Source organism: Gallus gallus, chromosome 2 (assembly GCF_016699485.2).
Source record: "Gallus gallus isolate bGalGal1 chromosome 2, bGalGal1.mat.broiler.GRCg7b, whole genome shotgun sequence".
Classification (NCBI taxonomy): domain Eukaryota; kingdom Metazoa; phylum Chordata; class Aves; order Galliformes; family Phasianidae; genus Gallus; species Gallus gallus.
Genome location: NC_052533.1, coordinates 23,928,259 through 23,947,046, shown reverse-complemented (window position 1 = coordinate 23,947,046; position 18,788 = coordinate 23,928,259). Strand labels below are relative to the sequence as shown.

General features: G+C 41.7%; 1 protein-coding gene across 13 annotated transcripts in view; it reads right to left on the bottom strand.

The window, feature by feature from the left end:
* Positions 1-18,788, bottom strand: part of DYNC1I1 (dynein cytoplasmic 1 intermediate chain 1) — a 181,425-nt gene that overhangs the window by 80,311 nt on the left and 82,326 nt on the right. For all 13 annotated transcript variants that reach the window (XM_015281907.4, XM_015281909.4, XM_015281913.4 and 10 more), the window contains one exon: positions 3,142-3,231. In XM_015281907.4, the coding sequence (XP_015137393.1) occupies positions 3,142-3,231 (90 nt within the window). The remainder of the gene's footprint in view (positions 1-3,141; positions 3,232-18,788) is intronic.

Sequence of the window (18,788 nt, the reverse complement as noted above, 5' to 3'; positions counted from 1 at the left end):
GCCCTCCTTGCCCCAGGGTAATGGAGGGGTCATGCCAGATGGGCAGGTGTCTCGTATACCTTGCAGTGACACTGGGACAAGTCCAGCACTGGGCTCTGCCCTGCTCAAGGTTCTGCTGCACTGTCCCACTCCACCCTGCAGAGCAACTCTGGGGAATGCAGGAGAAAGATGAGGAAATTAACTGTGTCATAAATGTCTGTAGAATTAAATCGAACTACCTATAAGCCACAGAGAAAGAAAAAAAATAATCACGTTTCCTCTTAAAATACCATTATAAAAATAGAGTACTCCTGTCCCGTTGGCTTGGGGAAAGGGACTGGATCCAATCATTATTTTTCATACCGACCTATTTTTGAGTTATGTTCATGAAAGAATTGTCTGCCTCTCTCTCCGAACACTTCCCTCTCCCATGCTTGGTTTTTTTTTTACACTCCTATAACTCAAAAAAGGCCATGCTGATTTTTTTAATCTGTTAAAAATGTGCTCCCTGAGCTGAAACCAAATTTCAGCCCAGAGCAAATTTTTACGGCTGGGTTATAAATCCCTGAAAAACAGGATTCATAATGGAAGTGCTGACACAGCCTTAACTACTATATAGCAGTGTGAATGGCGCCACTATAATATCTATTAGAGATTCTTTAAAAAGTTTGCAAAATATTGTCTTGCCTTGCAGAGGAAAAGAAGCCAGAGTACTTAATGCCAACATAAACATGCTTTTAACCCATTATGTGCTAATTTGCAGAAAAGCTATTAATTCTGGGTAGGCGCACAGAGTGCACTACCGACAGGAAATGTTCTTAACTCCTGTTTGACTTGTAACATGGTTTTAATCACTTCCATGAAACACAGACGATGGCTTCAAACTCTGAATGTTGCTCAGAACATGAGAAGGGTGATTACAACAGAGAGGAAAACAGGAATTTGTTGGCAAAAGGGCTGAAGCCAAAAGGGAGAGAGCTACACCAAACAATAAAAATGGGACTCCATTCGCTGTCGACTGGGGATGATTGCTTCATTTGACTCACAGCATTTAGTGCTAGCCATGAGCATGCCACTGTTTAATCTCTGTCATGACACACACTGCAGGTCAAGTTCACTTTCTATCGGGCAATGAACATCTTTTCTTCTTCCTTGAACTCAGTCAACTGTTAGCACCTCACAGAGCCGGTTCTGCTAAACAAGCTGTGCCTTGCTTTTGCATTCTGCAGTTTGTGTGTGAGGGACTGGTGCTGAACTAATTCTGCTCAGCTACCATTCCCGTGGTCTGCTAGGTAGGGAAGGGAAGCACGTCCCCTACACTAAAAGAAATAGAAGACGTTGGAGATGGTGCTTGGTCAGCAAAGTACTTAAAAACTTGCTTGAAAGCCCAGGAAAAAGTAGAACAAATCAATTCTGCAGTGCATTTAGATTCTTTCTTCTTTTCTTCAAACAGGAATTTGTGCCTTCTCCCCAGCTAGCATTACTATTATGTGGAAATAAATGGGGATGGGATCAATTGTTAGCTGAATCCTATAGGGCCATTCAGCAACAAAGGACAGTGCATAACTGCAGTGATACCAGCTTTTATGGCTTCCTGTTGTCATTAGGAAAAGAGATACTGTGCTAGGCCACTGATTGCTAGAACTCATGTGTAAGTTGACCCCACAGTTTTAGGAGGAGAGATAATTTTTGGAAGAAGTCAGTTTTTCTCTATTGCTGTGCCTCTTGTTCATGTCTTTGCAGACTCTTCTGTGACTCCTGTTTCTGCTGTCACTGCTGCTCTCTTCTGCCTGGGCCAGTGGTGTCTGGGGGCAGTGAGTGAAATAGAAGGATGTGAAGGGGAAGGAGTGAGCTCCTCCCTTCTCATTTCTCCAAGAACCAAATGAACAATGGGCACTGTAGGATTTAGGAGCAGATGATTTCCATGATGCTCTTAAGACGGAAGAAAAATTAATTCATAATCAAAACAGTATGGCTAGTACTGCAACTCACTCCTGTGTATGTGGACAGTAAAAGGCAGTCACTATACACCAGATTCCGGTTTTTCTGACACTGACATAAATCATGCAGACTCCTCTGGATGAGAAAGAAGCATCCACTGCTTATTCACAGTCACACAGTCAATGATTTCATGGGCTTCTCTGTAAACTAACTCCACATTTTTTTCTATAATGAGTCTGTCTTGTGAAAAACAAAACCAAGGTCACAGAATCATCCCGATAATGATCACTACAGCATGAAGTGACTTAGGCCCTATTTGAGGAAGTTACCTCTCAGTAAGGTGTACAATGAGCAAACCTGGCAAGAAAAAGCCAAGAAATGTTGGACAAGAAACTAATTTCCTCTCATAGTGAATTTGCTGATATTTCAGCCCTTTTCCCAAATTCCACACAAAACAGTCAATACTCTAGTAAATTCCCAGATCAGGAAGACCAAAGAAACATCACATCCTTCTTCTAATTAGGAAAGCTAGAATGGGTCAAAGTAAATGGGAGCCACCTGGAGCACCTAGTGTGTCCAGTGCTGACACAAACCACTTTGACACAGGCTTGTACAAGAAAGAAGCTGTAACCTGAATTTCTGTCCCTTGTAACAATGGAGAATGTCTCAATCCAAAGACATAGAAAACCAGGGACTGCCTGGCTTCAGTTTTGACCTTAAGTTCCCTGGGGAAAGCTCCCACAGAACATTCTGAGTCTACATTTTCCATTGAAATAGTATTCTGCTGGAAGATTCCTGGCCCCACCAGGTTTAAGTTTGCCCCTCTCAAGCAGACAGACAGCTATGGGCTCTAAGTACCTTTGAAGATCAACCAGCTCTCTGGAGCTGCTGGAATGCCCGGCATTCACATTTTAAATCTTTCACTTAAGTAGGCTGTTTAAACCAGAGGACAAGTAAGCACCAGTCCTGGAATCCAAAAATCTCTACTTGGGTTTCCAAATTATGAGGACGCGTTGCTTCTTCTGAACAGCAGAAGTCTTATGCTAGGTCACTGGGATACAGTTTTTTGCTTTTATGCCATTAATGGAGCCCTGAGTCAATAGAACTTGTGACCATTTTGTTCTTGCATTGTTCCCTATAACAGAAGTACCTGTGGAATAACTACTTGCTAGATCAAGTCCTTTACAACTGTAACAAAATTATTTTTGTTTCTTAAAGTACCTTCTTTTGTTTCCTGCTTCTGGTCTTGATTTTCCGTCTCCAAGTCATCCTGTGCTTTCGGTTCCACCATTTCTTCATCATCTTCATCCTCTAAAAAAAGCAATGAAAAGGAATTGTGAGATTCTCCACTTTAAGGGAAAGGGACATAATATATCTATCTTTTTTACAATCATTATCTATTACTAAATAGGGGTAAAGCAAAGTGCACAATAAGTGAAAATGTTTATTTTTTACTCAAAGTGTCCCTTTTGGGAACAAACCCCCAGACTGCAAGACAATCTCCTAACACAGGGCACCTGCCTCTTGTGCTCCCTGTGGCAACTTCCCATCTCAGATGTCATCCGAGTATCTCCTTGACCTCGGAGATGACTTCTCGGATGGCATGAGAACAGATGCAAACATGTTTCAGCCTGGCAGCTATTCCAAAGTTGGGACACCTGTTATCCAGACACCTCATTTCCAATTCAATTCTCAGCAGATTAATTTATCTTTTGACCTACAGGAAGGGGTTAAATAGAAATCTGACCTCAGGTCAGATGCCACTAGTAAGCAAATAAGCATGGCACAGTTCTGAAAAGTCATCACCGTCAATGAGGGGAACACAGCAACCAAAAGCAGCATTTGGAGCTTAAGAGCCATTCTTGCATTAATATGAATTTAATGAGCACTAAAATTTGACACATGTCAGTTAGTACTGCCAGATGTTTTAATGACCTTTCCTGACCTATGCAAATGCCTCTCTCCCTTTCCCTCTCTCCCCACATTCACATGTTCTTGTTTTATTCAGAAGGGCAAACTATTCCTTTCTTTATGCCTGTCTGAAGTTACAGCAGTTCTGACTGCCCAAACCAAAACATAATGCAGTAGAGCTGGAAAGACAGACCAAGACCTCCTTACTTCTTCCCAGCTAGAGCAATGCAATATACTCCCCAGAACCCAGGCCCTGCATTCAGCCAACTCACACTCTCCAGAGGGTACAAACACAGACTCAGCGAACTACTAACACTGAAAATAGAGGTGATACTAAAAGCGGGAGATACAGTAATTAACAATTAGGACAGACAAGTCTGTGGGCTGTGCAGGGATTATTCTGGAAGGGTTCTAGAGCAAAGACATACAATCAAGGCACAGTAAGTACTGGTGCATTGGGTGGGTCCACTGTGTGACAGAACGACATTCTCCTGGCCTGAGGCATTTGGCCATCAACAAAACTGTGGTAGGTCCTTTGGGGCTTTCTGAGCAGCCCACCTGTCACCATCTGGTCCAAGAGGACACGGACTTCTGCAGGCCCACTCACTGCTCTAATACAAGCACATTAACAGTGGGTCTGGTGGCAGTGAGGGACACTGTCACAACGCTCAAGCTGCTCAGCTACCGGCACCTTCTCCTGTGCAGGCTGGCTATGATCAGCCCCAGCTTCTCACAGAGATGTTGCTGCTGACAGGTTGCATTCAGCCAACAGTAACACACAGCTGCATTTTGTTTTCAGTAACCTCATAGGCACCATTCTATTCCCATCACTTTGCCTAACTTGGGACTCCTCCCTGAAGCCTACAGAGTGCTGGCTGCTAGCTGACATCTCAGCTACAGAGCATGACTTAGCCACAAAACCAAGGAAGTGTCTCAGCATAGGCAGTATGCTTTTCTCTTTTGGGAAAATGATGAAATCTTGGCATAAGATCTGACATCACTCCCCCTACCGCTAGTGAGGAGAAGATGGAAAGCTCAGAGAAAACTCAGAGGGTGCACTCACTTTGATGCCTCACTTGGCAATCACGTTTCCCTACGTACCCTATCTATTCCTTGAAAGAGCTTTTAGTGAGCAAGCCAGGACATTTAAGTCAACAGAGCACATACACTGCTTTGCCCACTGTCTGAAAGGCAGCTAGCATCCCACAGCACCAGCAGAGTCAGAGAGTGTATCTCACCACAGGTACACAAAGAAGGGTAAAAAGGTTCATCTATTCTCAGCCTAGCAGGGATGGGGATGCATAGTGAGACATTCTCAGTTTCAAAGAACAGATGAGAAGTGTGAGAAGAAAGAGTAGTGACCAGCAGAGCAAGAAGGGAATACTGTGCTAACCTCAGGTACACATGCAAACAGATAGGATCAGAACAGTGTACATATATATGCATGCAGACACACTTATGGTAGATACCTAATGAAGCCAACTCCCCACAGGAGTTTTGTGAGTCTTGCTTTACAAGTTTTCATTCCCTAGAGCACCAGCTCTTGGGGCTAGTTGTTTATATATGGATTTCAGCTTCCATTTTTAACCTGTTTCCAACCTGTCTGCTTGCAAATGGAAGTTTCAAAAGGTAAATTGTTTGAGAAAACAACAACAACAAAAAAAACCCTAATACTTAACTGAAAATCTTGTGATTTTTAAGGCAGGATGCTACACTTTTTCAGTGTTTGCCTTGTGATTTGCTAATGCTAATAGGGACAAAGTCGCAAACGTGAAACCTGAGAATCTCTTTTGTAGCAAGTTTTCAGACTGTAATGAAGTGAATATATTCCTGTCCCGCAGAAGTCCTTGACCTCCCTGATTTTGTGCTCCAAATTGTTTGCCTGTCCATTGCTATTCCTACTTCTAAAGCAGGGGACTAAAGATTATGGCACAGTTGGAGGAGGGGCTGTCGTGATACTTCAGCACCTATTAAGGTAGATCTTCTTTACTCCCCTTCCTTCCCCTTCTGGGAACAATCAAAACCAAGTTTCCCTAGATTTCCCTAGATCTAATTGCAGCAGGAAGAAGAACCAAAGGTTATTACAACACATGCCATGCCTTTTTGTCCAAAAGCACACACATCGATATATTAGTTTTACTGGGAAGGCAGTGCAAGAGCTTATAGCAGGCTTGATACAGTTCAGATGTCCTTATTTATTTACAGAGAAATGTATGCATATACAAAAGAAAAAAATAAGCTAAAAGAATGATATGGTTGTGAGCCAAATGCTAAAATGCTAGCAAATGCCAGAATTTGGATTGCCTGGGCACGATTAGCTCCCTCCACTCCCCACGTGTAGGCATGATGACATCATTCTGGAATTTCCTCCCTCTTGAGTGCTTGGCCTCATTTTCTGGGTGCTCACAGGAGACACGTGGGGTCTGAAATGAAGGGAAGCTGAAGTCAAGTGGGCCCGTGCTTGGAGTGGAAAGTGCTATGGAAATGCTATGCATGCAAAAGCTTCCAGATCTCTCACTTTCAGTTTTGATTAATTGTTGTCATTCTGACATTTTTACCCCTTCTCTCTGCTTCAACACTTTTGCCTGACTACGGTAATATTGTACAGGGTACACCAGAGGAACAAAGGTTGGAAGGCAATCAATATTCTCTGTGTTCAGTGTAACATTTGGACATGAGATCTGAGGCCAGAACACCGAGTGGAAAAAAACAAGAACTAGAAGGGTTAAAAAACTGACTTCCCACTGACTGGCAAAAACAGGAATCTCTTAAGGAAAAAAATCTCCACACGTTATCACGTAATTAAAACTGTATCATCACAGACATTCAAAAGGGCTATCCAAGGATGCCCAGGAAACCTGCTCTCTAGAATATCCAATGTTACTTGGCTTTGCAACCTGAATGTTTATTTGCCATTACTTTTCTTTTTATATCATTCACTATTTAATGTCGATGTATGCACGCTTGTACATGTTCATAGTACATACATTTGCGACTGTGCATAAGGATAGTCATGCATATGTGCAATTCACTGCGCATTCATATACTTTACAGAATGGGAAATGCTTTGGCATTCATTTTCCTGTCTTTTACTTAATGAGAGAAAGATAACAGTGAGTGTACATTTACTGAAGAGCCTGTGAGTGTCTACATGCTTAGCTGTTTCCACATATGCCAGTTAGTCTGCATATGCCATAGTAGAAACTGTGCAGGGAGATGACGACAGCTCTGTAGTTCCTGAATACACATAGCCCTTCCCTATGTAAGAGCATATCTGATGTGGGGAAGTTCAGAGAAATGACTTTTCAACAGCTTACATAGCAGTAGTAAGAGTCTCCCAGTTGTATTTGGCAAACAGAATTGCTACTTAGACCAGTAGTGCAACACTCTGTTCAGATGATCTAAATCAGAACCCAAATGTGTATTAAAGGAACCACATGAAAAAGAGCTAGTAATGAAGAAGTGTATGGCTGCTGTGTAACACTTCTTTGTAGGTCTCAAAGGACTTTGCAAGGAGACCAGTTTATTATCCCCATTTACCATGCTGAGGCTGACGCATAGCCCCACTCTCTCTGTAGATCGCTCAGTAGACCAACAGCTGGGTGGAGAGGGAGGGCTGACTTCAGAGTTTCAGCTTAGAATGCTGCCCACTAAGGCCACCCTGCCTTTTACTGTAAATAAACCATTTCTCAATCGAAATGATCACTATGTGCTTAGGTTAAACAAAATGTTTGTCTGCTGAAACTGGTGGAGCCATATGTGGGATTAATACAGACCGACATCGCTGGACCAAATACCGTTTCTTCCTAACTCAGAGCCTGATGACTCTCTGGGCTCTCAGAGCCGGCCAATTAGTCCTAACAGTGCTTTGTTAAACATAATGAAGTAAAAACAGAGCAATTGTTCTCAACTTGTACAGGGCTTTGAACATTCTTGCTTCTGTTGTAGGACAGAAGGTGGTCTCACATGTCTAAAAGCTTGGGTTTCTTTTCCCACCTACAGAAGCTGCTCTAATAAAAAAGTATGACTTCTCTCTACAAACCTGGTTTTGTTTAATCTGCATGTAAACTACCAGTTTTCAAATGCTGCCTAGCTCCAGTTAGTCTGGCCTTTTGCTTGGCCTCCGCAAGGATAGATCACCATTTTGCAATCCCAGAAAAAGAAGGGGGAAGCCCTGCAAACAGGTGGCTAACTCACTGGCACCTGCAGAGGAAAAGCTCAGATGTGCTGACCTGGGCCAAATGTTCACAGACAGCACAGATATCTCGGGAAGTCATGCCTCGCATTTATGCAGAGCTGGATTTATCACTACTTGGCCTTTCCAGTGTTTTAAATCACTGTATTTATTTTTACAGCTTATAAAAACATACTGGGCACGTTCAGGGCAAGCTAGAATACAGTAATTACATCTAAGAAGACTTCATATGACATCGGCTTATGGATTCAATTCTCGAGATGAATATTGTTTTGCTTGGGTGAACATTTTATCGTTGTTGGTTGCCTGAATTTTGGATGACCACTTTTAGGCAGTTAGCACAAGTTCTACTCAAATAGATTACTAAACAGCTTTTTTTTTTTTTTTAGAATTTATGTAATTACAAGCATCAGCTTTGTTAATATATGTGCTACCATTTAAACAGCAAGAAGCATGCTGTGCATTCTTCCTGGGATGAGGACTTCTATCTCCTCAGACCTGTACCTCTGAGATGGTTAATAAGGTGCAGCTTCTGTTTATTGCTTTAAGTATTGACAGATATACTGAATTAGACTGATGGCTCTGCTTTTAAAAACAAGACTTCTACTAAAGGTGTATCTTCAAAACAGCAATTAAATTAGCACCACAATCATATATTTTATTGTCTAAGTTGCAGATATATGAGAAGTTAGCAGGTTATTATATGGGGTTTTACATCAGCACCAGTACTCCCTCAGTGCGTGAGAAAGTTCACTTGAGAATATGAGACATTCAATAAAATCAAGTGTCTTCACAAGAAGCAGACTTGATTTTGCAACTGTGAAATACTAGAAACTGTTGCATCACTTTTATATTTACAGCTGTTCAAATTCATTTTGCTGTTTCTGATATGAAAGAATTACACTGAGCAAGGACAAATGCATCGTGTTTACACTGACATAAGCCCGGATCAAACAAGTTGAATGTTGTCGGCATTATCCTGAGAAAAAGCTAAAATGCTGTCTTTCCTCATTGACTGCATACTTTCCAACACTTGCAAAATATGCAACAAGTAAGGAAACACATATTTTTAAAAAATAGGGCTGCTTGACATTTCACGTTTTTGAAAATCTATGATTTGCAATCTGGCTGAATGGCCTATTTTCATATAATGTAATTTTTTGAAACACATCCAGTTTTTCACTTTCATCTTTTGACTGCCCTTTGAAGCATGAAGAGAATTAATTCATCAGTGGATTCTGTTTGCAGAGTGGGATGTGAGACTGGACGTACCCTGGGCACATGTTAGTCATCCCAGATGGAAATATTCTTGCATGCAGGCTCTTCTTGGCAATAGGCAGCTACCTCCTAAAATGTATTTCAGTTAGCCAAAGCAAGGAAGATTACTTGCTGATGAATACTGAAAAAACAGAGGTGAAGAGATCTTAGCCTAAGCTCTGTGCAACATGAAACAAATTTCCCATTAGAATTTCATGTGAGTCTGAGCTTGCAAGCACATTGCATGAAAAATCATACACACGCAAGGTATCTCTGCCCAGTTTCCAGAAAGACTCCTAACTGCATAAAAAGAACATTAAGAAGTTTTCATAATTCTCTGCCCCTGATGTGACACACTCCCAACATGTTATCTTGTCCTTATGAATTAGTCCAGACAGTTGTGTTTTCTATTGGCATTATATCTGCCATATGAAAAAAGAACTTTAGAAGAAAGGACAAGATTGGATGAATCTATGTCTGGAACTACCATATTGTCATGACACCTAAAGGACTTGAATAGAAGCATGAGACATTCCTACTTTGGTTTCCATGTATACTGTTCATTAATTGGAAAAAAAAAAAAAGGTCTGCCTGTACCCTTTTTGATCACAGTTCTGCAACAGCAAGAATAAATCACAGCACTGTAAGAATGGACTGGTTAGCATCTTCCAACTCCCTTGATTGTCTTCTTTCATCTTGTTATGGTATGTTACTCTTTTTTTTGTAAAAGAGAGGCTGCATATATTGATGAAATGCAGGCTGTATGAGTTATAATTCTTTTACCAGATTCAAGTATAGTGACTGAATCTCCTTGAAGAAAATACTTTATCCAAATTTAACCACAAAATATGTATTATATATATAATACATAATGTTGGGCACTTATGTATCACTGTAACGCAGAAGACTGAAGGACACTTTTTTCTCTGGAATTAATACATTTAGCCTAAAATCTATGGTTAGCACACTAGTCATAATACATTAGTTTTAAAAGTGCAGGACTAATAGAAAAAACTGTAAGTCTTATCGTTTCTTGCAAAATGAAATTCTACTCATGTATCAGTCTGCCACATCCCAAAAGGGTTTTCTGATCCCATTCCTTCTACTGCAGTGCCAATCTCTGCAAAGGTTCACCCACTGTCCCAGAAGAAGCAGGTGATACTACTGGGCATTACAACCAGTTCCCTAGAGTCCTTCTCTCAGGCTTCAGCTGTTCTTGTACCAGTGCACTGCAGGAAATATGTATTTCACATAGAAAACAAACACCATAGCCTGACAGACTGAGAGGAGTAATTTAGCTCAGAAAATTTATTTTGCCTACAGCATAGGCTGTGTCTGTATGGTTGCCACTTAAAAATTTGTCCTGAAATTTACTACACTTCCCTCTTAAAACAAGTACTCCATAAGTAGTTCTTACTCAACCTTTCTTTTTAAAGCTCTCCTTAACAATTACTGCATTCAATTACTCCTGGCTGGGGAATTCTCAGGTCTCCTCATATATGATTTCTCATAACCATCTCCTGGTCTAGGCCTTCACCACTCAGCTCCAGCTCCCGTGCCTCTTCCCAACTTGTGTTTGCAGTCAGACTTCTTTTAGTACATTGCAAAGACATCTTATTTTTCCACTTTGTGACAAATGATAGACTATCATAGCCAAATGGCAAGGAAACATCACAGAATTTTGTTTTACCGTAGCATTTCACAGATCTCAATATTAAACTATCCAAATCTCTTCACATCTCTGATTGCAAACCTTCACACTGGTTCAAGTATTAGAATCAACACCTCAGAACATAATCATTTCTTTTCTAATTAAAATGGAAAGCTGCCTCTGATTCTTCAGGGAAGCATTTTTCTAAACCAAGAAACTGATTTTCCAGTTACTTGGCCTGCTCACAGTTTTCAGTTGTGGTGAAAGTCTCAGAATTCAAAGTGTCCCTTGTTTTTAGTTTCTGGTCGGTCTAGACCAGACACGGATTTTTCTCTCCTCTTTTGGACTGTTGCAACATCACACTGATTGAAAGCATTTTTCAGTCCCCAGAGAACTAAACTGCAGAGAGCATCATTGGAGTCATCACCTCTTCAAGCTGATTCTCTTTTCTCCTCTTCCTCCCTCCTCAAAGCTCATGTTCAATTCTATTGTCCTTGAAAATATTCCAGTTGGAAGATGTAGCACAAAAAGAAAAGTACAGAAGTTTCCTTTTCTTGGCCATGGTTGGGTCTTCAAATAAAAATGCCAACATGAAATAATGGTAGAGCAGCAGAAGCTTACAGCAGCATTTACAGGCTGCTAGCTCCCAAACCAAATAGTATAAATTTAAAATATCCTGCTGGAGTATAGCTCCAATAGCGTTATCCATTAGGAAAAAAAGCAATAGGGACACTTCATTTGTGTGGATGAAGAGGGATTTGCTAAATCATGCGGATTTTCAAAACCTCTGAAACCTGTAGGAGGTTGTTTGTTCCTCGGAGTGCTGCTGGCAGAAATCATGTCATGCCAGCAGCACAAGAGGACTCCTGCCCTCGGGAAGGGCACCCAGACACGTGGCAGATCTTGTGGATTGGGCCTGCTCAAGTCATTTTCAAACTCTCAGATCATGTAATAGTTTTAAAGCACAAAAGCCTAAGTACGTTAATGAAAACCAGTCCCCACAACCTATGGCACTAGCAGCAATTGTAAAACAAAAGCCGCTTTCATACTACACAAGCACACACACACACACACAGATGATGTATCTGGCATTTGCACGGTGCCTGATCTGCAGGTCGGTTACAGAAGATCGTTGCCTCAGCTGGACACTAGATGCTTAAACCCCTAACTACATGGCAGACCAAGTGAAACCTATGGGATTTCTACTTCTGACGCAGAGGCTAAGACTTCAGCGAGTCATCTCTCCTACTTTCCATCATGCTTCTGCTTGAGTAGGATTACAAAATCCTGCCACTGTGGAGTAAATTAATTCTCTGCTTCCATATTCTGTCTTGGTCAGTGAGGCCACACTAACACAAGTTAGGTCAAATGCTCCAGCTGGTGCTGAGCTTAACTTAACTTCTCTAGGCATTGGTATGGACTCTCAAACAAGGTAGACCTTTAAGAGCTTCTCCCTTTATTTTTTTGGATATGAGGTAACATTTTGGCCCTAAACCTTAAAATTAGTTGTATGGCTACATAGTTGTTCGCGTGGCCATGGTTTAACTTCAGCTTTTTCACACATCTCTCTTGCTATCTCTTTTCTAAGGCACTTAACAAATAAAAATCAGTGCTTAAAGTATAGCATTTTCTCCTGTAACTTCAACATCTGAGAGCACAAATCTCTGCATTTATACATAAACCTCAACAGAGAGAAGTGGAGACAAGAATGCTGACGTATTACAAGGATAATTGGAAAAAACAACTATATTCATAAACAATTACCACAGAAAATACACAAAAACTCCCTCTGTCTCCAACACACACATGCATACACTTGGCTCAGCACTTTAAAAATAACCATTAGTCATACGGCAAATGCATTTTACATGCACAAAGGCTCTTTCCAACGTACATCTTTAAAAAGGAACACAAAAATCGTTTTATTAAAAAGTTAAACTACAGAAGAGCAGCTGGGTGAAGGCACAATGACTTGTGCTATTATTACAGCAGGCACCAAGTGGACTCCGCTTAATTCGGTTTCCCACTGATGCTGTTTCACTTTAGTCACTGGTGTTAGCCCTGATTTGCATCAGCCTGTGTGAAAAAGGAATTCCCTCTGACAGTTTTGAACTTGCCATGTTTTAATTTCACCCTTTCTGTACCCACAGAAGCACACAGGCTTCCTCCCCTGCTATCTCAGTTTCAGGGATACCAAGGGCTGTCAGCAGGCAACACCTTTCAGCGGAGGGGAAACCAGGGTGCCCAAAGCCTCTCCTGAAACAGCTGCAGATGGCAGAATAAAATCCTGATCTCCTAGCTTCTGGCCAGTCACCGCTTCTCTGGGACATGCAATCAGAGCTGTCACGGAGGCTGCTGGGCCTCCCTCAGCCAGAGCAGCTGCTCACCACACAGCCAGCCTCCCTGGGCCTGCTGCACCCCCTCCCAGCCCTTAGTCACCCCTCTCCCCCTCTCTGTAGCATGGCAGTGGCTCTGGCCATTCCCATCCCTCTTTCTGCTGAGGATCATGCTTCAAAGCCTCCAGCCCCCTCAGAGGAAGGCCTCTTCCTTCCTCCCGGCCTCTCTCCAGCCTCCACGGCATTGATCTTCCTGCGGCTGGCATCAAAAATCCCCTCCTTGCAATTGCATGGGTGGTGTGTGCAAACAGCCATCCCCAGCTGCAGGTACCTGTTTGACACAGAAATGCCTTCTGATTTGGATTCCCAAGTGAACACTTCAAGGTCTTTAGAGAACTAGGGTCTTAATATGCTTATTTAAAAAACAGCTCTCAATCCCCACAAGTCCCAAATTGCTATGGTTAGAAAAGCCACCCCAGCTTTGAGGGCCAGGGATGCTTTTCTGTGTGGTGTTCAGTTTTATCAGAACTGAGCAGGCAGGCTGCATCTATACTTGGAATGAGGGCAAGATGAAACTGCAGCTGGGCACTGCAATTTGCTTCCTTGTCTCCAGTTCACAGTTCTGATTCACCAGGAAAATAATTTCTGTGGCTACTTTATATCTTTCACACTTTGGAAAATGGATTTGTTGAAGAGCTGTACAACAGGCTGTCTCTAAGGCAAAATACTCCTTTTTCTCTCCAAACAGTGTAAAGACAGCTTGCAGGAGCACTCAGCTACAGACAAGGGTGTTAAGTCAAGAGAACCACATGAAAATGGAGATAATCACAGAACATCCTGAATTGGAAGTGATTCAGAAGGACTACCAAGTCTACCTCCTGCCACCACGCAGGACTACCCAAAATGCAAACCATAAACTAAATACGGTAAACTGGGCTGTACTGCCTCATAGTCTTTCACTTAGAGAGGCTTCTCTGCGTACACTTAAGAAGGAAAAAAAGGGAAAAAAACAGAACGAAAGAAGCAGCTGGATTCAGCTCCTATGTCCCTTCAGCTGTAAGACAAATCACAGCTGCAAAGTTTACATGTGTTAAGTGGGGATGCCACAAGTCACTCTGCTATGAGGTTGTCATCCTCATCTGAGGAAACACAATGTACATACATGCCAATGAATTCACCACAAGTGAAGCATTTGGCAGAGATAATTCAAAGCATATTGTACTTCATGAGTTGACTATTGTATCTAGACCTGCTCATGAAACCCAGAAATGCTGCAGCCATCAAAAAGGTGCAGCCTCACGCAACCTTTTGCAAGTCTTTTGCAAAATACAGTCTTCATGGAAGGGGAGAGATTAAAAAAAGTAAGCTTTAGAGACAGTGCTAGAAGTATCAAAATGGCATATTTTGACAGTTCATGAATGAAATGTTGGGGGTTTTCCATTAAAAAGCACTTCTCACTTTGTACTTTTAGCTTATTTTAAAATACGAGATGAAGAAATCAAAATTAAGAGATAGCATTTTTGTTAAAACACATTGCTACTGACCAGACTGGAAAATAAGGCAAAATTTTATTGAAGGTGGAGTTTGAGTATGTTCTTTCCAACTGAAACAAAATTCTATTTTGAAATGTCACATTTCACAACACTGCATGAAGAAGGGATTCCCAGCTCTAAGTGATACAGTCTTAGCTGAGTTAGGTTTTTTAGATCTGACATTAGAGCAACTCAGAAGCACATGCTGGGAACACACTACTGCGATGAGCCACTTCTCCTCTGATCTGAGATTCCCTCTCCTAAAAACTGAGGTTAATCATTTCTTTTAGATGGGACAAACTCCCATTACTAAGTGGCTCCAAGCAAAATTCACATCTTCCTGAGAAGATGATAACTGACACAGTTGACAAATATACACGGAGCACGTACGAAACACAGCCCGTACATCAGACCCTCCCAAAATTAGGAGGGAATGTACAAATGGGCATTTATCACTCCTGAGGGCTGATCTTGCCTTTTTTTTTTTCTTTTTTTTTTTTTCCGTGCAGAACTCCAAATGAAGGGGACAAATGCATTAGGAAGCCAGCAAAGTACAACCAAGCACAAATCTGTACCTACGGCCCTTGCATGGCGAAAGGAGAATCACCTAGGCAAGTCTGATACGCTTCTCTGAAACCATTGGTTTAGTTGCTGTACTGTTATACAGCTGGATAAAAAAGGAAAAATCAGCACAGCAGAGGTGTTTGCTCTGGGGTCAGACACTGGGGATAATGCTAAATTCAGCAGCCACAGCAGAACAAATAGAAACTGTGAGCTTTCCACCACATTAATGAACATTCATTCAAAAGGTGGAGTGTAATGTTCTTCGAGAAGGATAATTCACATAAGCTGTGCGATTCAAACATTCATGTCTCCACACCAGCTCCACACCACCTCAGGATTTATGTTTTATTTCAGTTTTCATCGGACTGCTCATGAATGACCAACGACAAAAGAGCATGTGTGCATTTTTCTTTTTCACAGGTCCCGTTAATGAGGACTCTGTTGCATTAAGACAGTCAAGACTGTCTCTGGCAAAACGTGTTGAACCAAGGTGTTTGTGCCTGCATAAAATTAAGCCACAAGTAAAGCACTTATTTCTGACAGCAGATTTATAATAGGAAAATCCCAGCAGGAACGAAGAGTTAGAAACCACCGCTATAACCTTTTTCATAAACTTCACCTTGATTTAGTATCTCAAACAAGTAGCAGGAAAGGCTAACAGCAGAGGTAATCCTATCATCTTTTCTCTGACAGCACCATTCCATCTTTTTGACTTCCTCATGCTGCTAACATGAATTCAAATCATCTGTGTTTAAAGTTAAACGCAGTGATTGACAGATCTTTGTAGTCTCAGTCCGTACTGAAGATTATTCTAGATACCTATCAGTTATTACTACAAGCCCTGTCTGATATTCAATACCTACAGGGAAAATTGTTTTTAACGGTGTAATATCTGATCTATTTTGAAAGCTATTTTAAAATAAGAAACTAACTATAACCAGGTGGCTAAAATCCAGACAGGTTTTTTATGGGTTGATTTCTGGAGGGAGAAGGTGGAAGATAACAGCAGAACTCTGTTATACTGCAGTAACAACCATGATTCAGAGCAAAACACAGACAAAATGAAGCATTTTGTTTTGATTCCATGACATCAATTTCTGAAAAAACACCTATTCAAATAACATAGGGTACAGCAAAGTTTATAGGTTTGTTCCTGGCTTTTAATACAGCCTCATGACAGCATGTGCTGCTGTGAAGCTTTCGCAAACACAAGTCACATCTGAGCCCAGCCACTATGCTACAAAATTGGGATACTGCAAGAGACCTCTGGGTGCACTACATCTCCTGCTGTGGACACAAACAGAAAATACAGCAGTGAATCGGTGAAGGGCCAGTAGTACAGAAAAGCAGCAGAATATCCTCTTTAATTAACAGCCCGTAAGCTCAGCTCTGCCAAACCCACAGCTGTGATGCAGCTATCAAATATAAATTCAACTCGATTACAGTCACAGGACAGGCTGGCTATAGGTAGAGGAAGAAAAGTCTGTTGAGTAGGATAGCACTCCAGTGGTGCCACACTCACAGGGAAGAAAGTGGAAGGACTGTTCTCACACATGGGCAGACCAGCCCCAGAGGAAGGAGAGACAGAAGAACAGAGGGATGGCTGTGCAATGTCAGCTGTGGCACCTCTGGTTCCCTGGGCTGCTCCAAGGTAGGCTCATCCCCATACTCAACTCATCCTTCCCCACCACTTGGTTATACATCTGTCACTGACAGACTTTGAATCACTTCTGGTTAACGGCCCCTCTCAGAGCTTCATTTTCCCTGCCACGCTGAAATTGAATAACAGCGGAAGAAGCATGAGAGAAAAAGCACCAACAGAGGGCAGGACGTTGCTCTCAAATTCCACCACTTTTCAGAGCTCCTACTGACATGCCCGAGATCACACCCAGATCTTTGTGAAGCTTGATTAACTATGTGCTCACGATTAACAGAATCTGAAACTGCAAAAGACAAAGACCTAACAGTGCTGCTCAGTTCAAAGAGTCTTTCCTGGTTTTGTGACTGGGATATGAAGAGCAAGCACAGTTAGTGTGTTTTGGCTGTAAATCACGGTAGGAAAAAATAAACACAAGTGGGGAATGGAGCTTGTGTGTCTTGGGCTAGATGGGGTGGTTCGGGCTGCTGAATTCCTGGTGGTTTTTTCAAGATTTCATTTATCCCTTGTTGTTACTCTGTATGCTTCGCGATGAAAAATAAGTACCAAAGAGATGAAAATACAAACTTTTTAAAGCCAAACTCAATGCCCTAAAATCAAAGGCAGTAAATGCATCAGTAAATGCATCAGTCACTTGGCTAAATCTGAAAGTCATGAAGATGGGCATATTCCATCAGCAGAACTGACAGCTAAAAATAATCTCACATAGCAATGTGAACAGAAGTTCCTTTTTCCTGCACCGGACAAATAAAATCTGATTGATTATACCATTCTCAGTTTCTCAGTGCTACATTACATGGGAGCCTAAAAGAGGATGATGATTTAAATAAAAAGATCCTCCTCTGTTTGTCAAGTTGTCATTTTTCCATCTGCAAATAATGAAATATAAACTATTCTGAAAGGGAGAGAGATGGAGGGGAATGTGTTCCACGGATCTGTGGAGAACCACATAGAAACATATACAGAAAAAGAAGCTGCAGCACGGAGCACTTCCTGACCTCCTCTTGGCTACAAGTCTAAAAGAAGTCTCCAAGGCAAGAAGCATGAAAGAGCTTAAACAAGAAACCCTTCAGAAGTACAGCTCTTTGCTGCATGAATACCACAACACAGGGAAAATCTGCTGTGTAGGAGTACAGTCCTCCCACTTGAAAAGAGCTGGTAATGCCATCATGTCACGGAAAGATTTTCTTCATGGCTTTTGTGCATTGAAGGCATTAGCAAAGTGGAAAAAGTGCGAACTGACAATTGTGCAAAAAGAAGGGTTTCTTAATTACATTGTAAAATATGTATCATTTAAAGATGCAGCAGAATTAGTGGTAAAAATACATGCCGTCCCATAGAAGTGGATGAAAAAACAGTGCAGGTTAATCTAGCAGACATTTTCACTGGGTAATGCTCTCAGGAGCTCTTTACAAATATCAAGGAGATAGCACATTCATCAATGGAACATAAATAGTCCTGCTGCTCTAGTTTCCTTCTGCGGCGTTTGCACTCTGTTTGGACCCCTGGTACAAGTTAGTCCACAGCTCAGCATTTAGCCTAATTTGGCTTTTGTTGTCCCATCTGTTCACTGTTTCCACTTCACTTGTGTCAGACTGCAAGGTAACAGTTAACCAGTGTGGACAATCAAAGCTTTCGAGCTTGGGTACTGGCTGGAATTGTGCACCCTTGTGACAACAGAAAGATACAGTCCAAGTGTCAGAGATGAGAACTGAAACCTGGGCTCTGTATTTTGATCTGACGTCTTACACAGGAGGGTGAGTGA